Source organism: Pundamilia nyererei, unplaced genomic scaffold (assembly GCF_000239375.1).
Source record: "Pundamilia nyererei isolate P.nyererei 1_Seehausen unplaced genomic scaffold, PunNye1.0 scaffold00075, whole genome shotgun sequence".
Taxonomy (NCBI): domain Eukaryota; kingdom Metazoa; phylum Chordata; class Actinopteri; order Cichliformes; family Cichlidae; genus Pundamilia; species Pundamilia nyererei.
In genome coordinates this window covers 2,356,808-2,360,061 of record NW_005187476.1, presented here as the reverse complement: position 1 = coordinate 2,360,061, position 3,254 = coordinate 2,356,808, and the positions used below count along the sequence as shown (strand labels likewise).

At 48.9% G+C, this 3,254-nt stretch overlaps 1 protein-coding gene across 2 annotated transcripts in view; it reads right to left on the bottom strand.

Annotated features, from left to right (window-relative positions):
- LOC102204211 (protocadherin-18-like) overlaps window positions 1–2,993 on the bottom strand; it is a 7,855-nt gene extending 4,862 nt beyond the window's left edge. For both annotated transcript variants that reach the window (XM_005737399.1, XM_005737400.1), the window contains exon 1: window positions 37–2,993. In XM_005737399.1, coding sequence (XP_005737456.1) covers window positions 37–2,511 — 2,475 coding nt within the window. In that variant the 5' untranslated portion in view covers window positions 2,512–2,993. The remainder of the gene's footprint in view (window positions 1–36) is intronic.
- Between the last annotated feature and the right edge of the window lie 261 nt (window positions 2,994–3,254).

The window sequence follows — 3,254 nt, the reverse complement described above, 5'->3', positions numbered from 1 at the left end:
GTGTGTGTGTGTGTGTGTGTGTGTGTGCGCACTTACCTCAACTGGTGGAGTTGTGTGTGCCAGTTCCAGGGCAAAGCTCTCTGGAATATGATTGGACGAAATGGTCACTAGGCTGTTCAGGGATTGGCGACTGTGGTGGTTCTGCCTGCTCCCTATCTGGGCTCGTTCCATGGGAGGTGTGGCTGAAGGGGAGCGGTGGTGGGCTCTGATTGGGAGAGTGCCGTTCACTGTGGGGACCAAGGTTATATCACCTTTGTGGATTTGGCGTGAGGGCTTCTTTGGGTGGTGCTGGTGGGTGGATTCTGCTACCCGGCAGTTATAGGAGTGCCTGGTGTCCTTTTTCTCCCGGTTACAGCGAGAAGCAAACACCACCATGATAAACATGAGTGCGACGCAGATGGCTCCCAAGGAGATGATGATAATCAGAGATACATCAAGTGAAGCCTCTCCTTGGTCTGTTACTGACCCGTGGTTCTCAATGGTCTCATGGAGAGTGATTTTCAGAACGGCCTTAGCACTGAGACTCTCACTTCCTTGATCTCTGACCACAACAGTCAGCTCTGCATGGTCATGGGGGAAGTTATCCAGACTAGCATTGGCATGAATCTCACATGTTCGCGGCTCAATCAAGAAGAATCCTTCTTCGTTGCCACTGACTATAGAGCAAATGAGCTCAGCATTGACTCCTGTATCTCTATCAGTTGCCCTAACCACAGTTATTAAGTGTCCAGCCTCTGTAAACTTTGAAGCAGGCACATCTGCAGTGAAGTTCCACAGCTGAGGGACCACAATGACTGGAGGGTTGTCATTTTCATCCAGAATGTTCAGAATAACTGTGGCATTGCTGAGCAGTGCTGGTTTTCCTGCATCCTTTGCTTGCACAATAAAGGCTATACGGCTAACATCCTCTCGATCAAATGTGCGCAGTGCATAGATAGCGCCATTAGAGGGGTCAATGGTGACATAGGTGGAGATAGAACTGCCGTGAACAGAGTTCTCCAAGATGGAGTAGCTCACCTGCCCATTAGAATCCAGGTCAGGGTCAGTGGCCAAGATGGACGTCAGATATGCTCCAGGGGCATTGTTCTCTGATTTAAAGATCTCATATTGCCCCTTCTCAAAACGTGGTGGGTTGTCATTTTCATCAGTTACATGCACAGTGAAATGTTTGACAGTAGAAAGACTTGGAGTCCCTCGATCCTCTGCCACCACAGTCAGGCTGAACTCTGACCTCTTCTCTCTGTCTAGAGTCACATTGGTCAAAATCATGTAGTTGTTCTCATATGTTTTCTGCAATTTGAAGTAGCCTTGACCATGAAGCTTGCACTCCACCTCCCCATTCAGTCCAGAGTCCAAGTCCTCTACCCTGACCAAAGCAACAAATGTGTCCAAAGGCGAAGCTTCAGATACGTAAGCTGCATCTCCATTCCCCTGGGAAGACATGAGAGTGATGCTGATGTCAGGTTTGTTGTCGTTGATGTCTACCACTTTGACCAGGATCTTGCAGTGAGCGGGCATGGAGTTTGGACCCATGTCCTGTGCTTGCACATCGATATCATAAGAATTAGCAGTCTCGTGATCTACGCGCCTGATGAGAGTCAGGTGACCGCTGTCGGAGTTAATTTTGAATGTCTCCATTATTTTCGGAGAAACATGACTGCTAAATGAGTAGACTATTTTGGCGTTTGTGCCCTCATCCGCGTCCGTTGCGTTTAAGTCAATGAGCAGAGTGCCAACAGGTGAATTTTCTGGCAGATTGATGACATATGACGACTTTTCAAAAACCGGACTGTTATCGTTTGAGTCAGTAACACTGATTTTAAGGAGGGTCGAACCCGTTCTCGGGGGAACGCCCCTGTCAGAGGCCGTGTATTGAAGTTCGTAACCAGAGCGCTCCTCCCGATCGAGCTCCCTTAGCACCACCAGCTCAGCATATTTAACCCCATCAGTCCTAGACTGAATGTCAAGCTTAAAGAAGTTGTTTGGTTCTAAGGCATACGAGTACAGTGAATTCTCCCCGACATCGGGGTCTGTGGCGCTGTCCAGGGGAATGCGCGCTCCCACGGCCGCGCTCTCGGAAATCTCAATTGGGATCACGGCGCGAGCGAACTGAGGTGCGTTGTCGTTAATGTCCAACACCTCCACCTCGATGAGAAACAGCTGGAGGTGCTCAGTGGGGAGTGTTAGCACGTCGAACTGAATGGAACAATTCAGATTCTTTTCGCAGAGTTTCTCGCGATCAATTTTGGTCTTGATGCTGATTTCTCCGTCCTGCTCGCGCACATTGAAGAAAGACGAGCTTCCTCGTTGCATAGCTCTAAAGCGGAGCGGCACCGAGCTTGGAAGTTTAGCCAGGACATCCGCGACGTCTTCTTTCAAGCGGGCAATGACAGTGCCAACCTTCTGCTCCTCATAAATCTGATATTTCAGTGTCTTGCCAGTGATGTGCTGCGTCGCCAGTGCCAACACCGCCAGAACTTTCCACATTCTTCGTAGAAAGAGCCCCTTCATTTTGGTCTCCTTTGTATTTTGCTGAACTCCGAAATAAGTCCAAAAGAATTACTGCAAAATGCAGTGGAGATCTGTTCCAGTTTCAACTTATTAAATGATGAGCTCGCTGATTCAGTAGCATTGCTTTCTCCACTGGGCAAGGGGAAAAACACCCGATTGTTAAATGTAAGCTTGCTTAAGTTGCTCTAATTTCCATAAAACCATCCGAATGTGTTTCTGTCTGTACTCCGTTGTCATACAGATCTGTTGCGCGCATCCAGTGTGCGGGGGAACCAGCGGAGTTCCACTGAAATCTGTGCGCCTTTCTCTCTCTCCACCCTGCCTCTGGTCTGTGCGCCGTGCGCTCTCTTTCGCTCCCTCTCTCTATTTGAGGTGCCTCTGCACACAGAGTTGCCCAAAATAACCGCCTCAAACGAACTAGTTGTAGATCAGCCACGACCCTTTTTTCACATCCCAGGAAAGACAAACGATCCTTAAATCAAAAGCTGGCTGGTAGCCACTCAAACTCCGAAAAGAGAGGAAAGGGGAGGCGCAAGAGGGAGGAAAGGGATGAAGTGTGTGTGTGTGTGGGGGGGGTTAAAACCCCGCCCTGTGGGGGTTCACTTTCACCACTTTTCAGAGTAACGACTACGCATCTACAATGGACAGAGTAGAAAATAAACTAAAAAATACCATACTGAAATTGCTTCCCCCGTTGCTATAAAACCCCGGGAAGGTTTACGAGTTTCTCGCTTCGGGTCTGT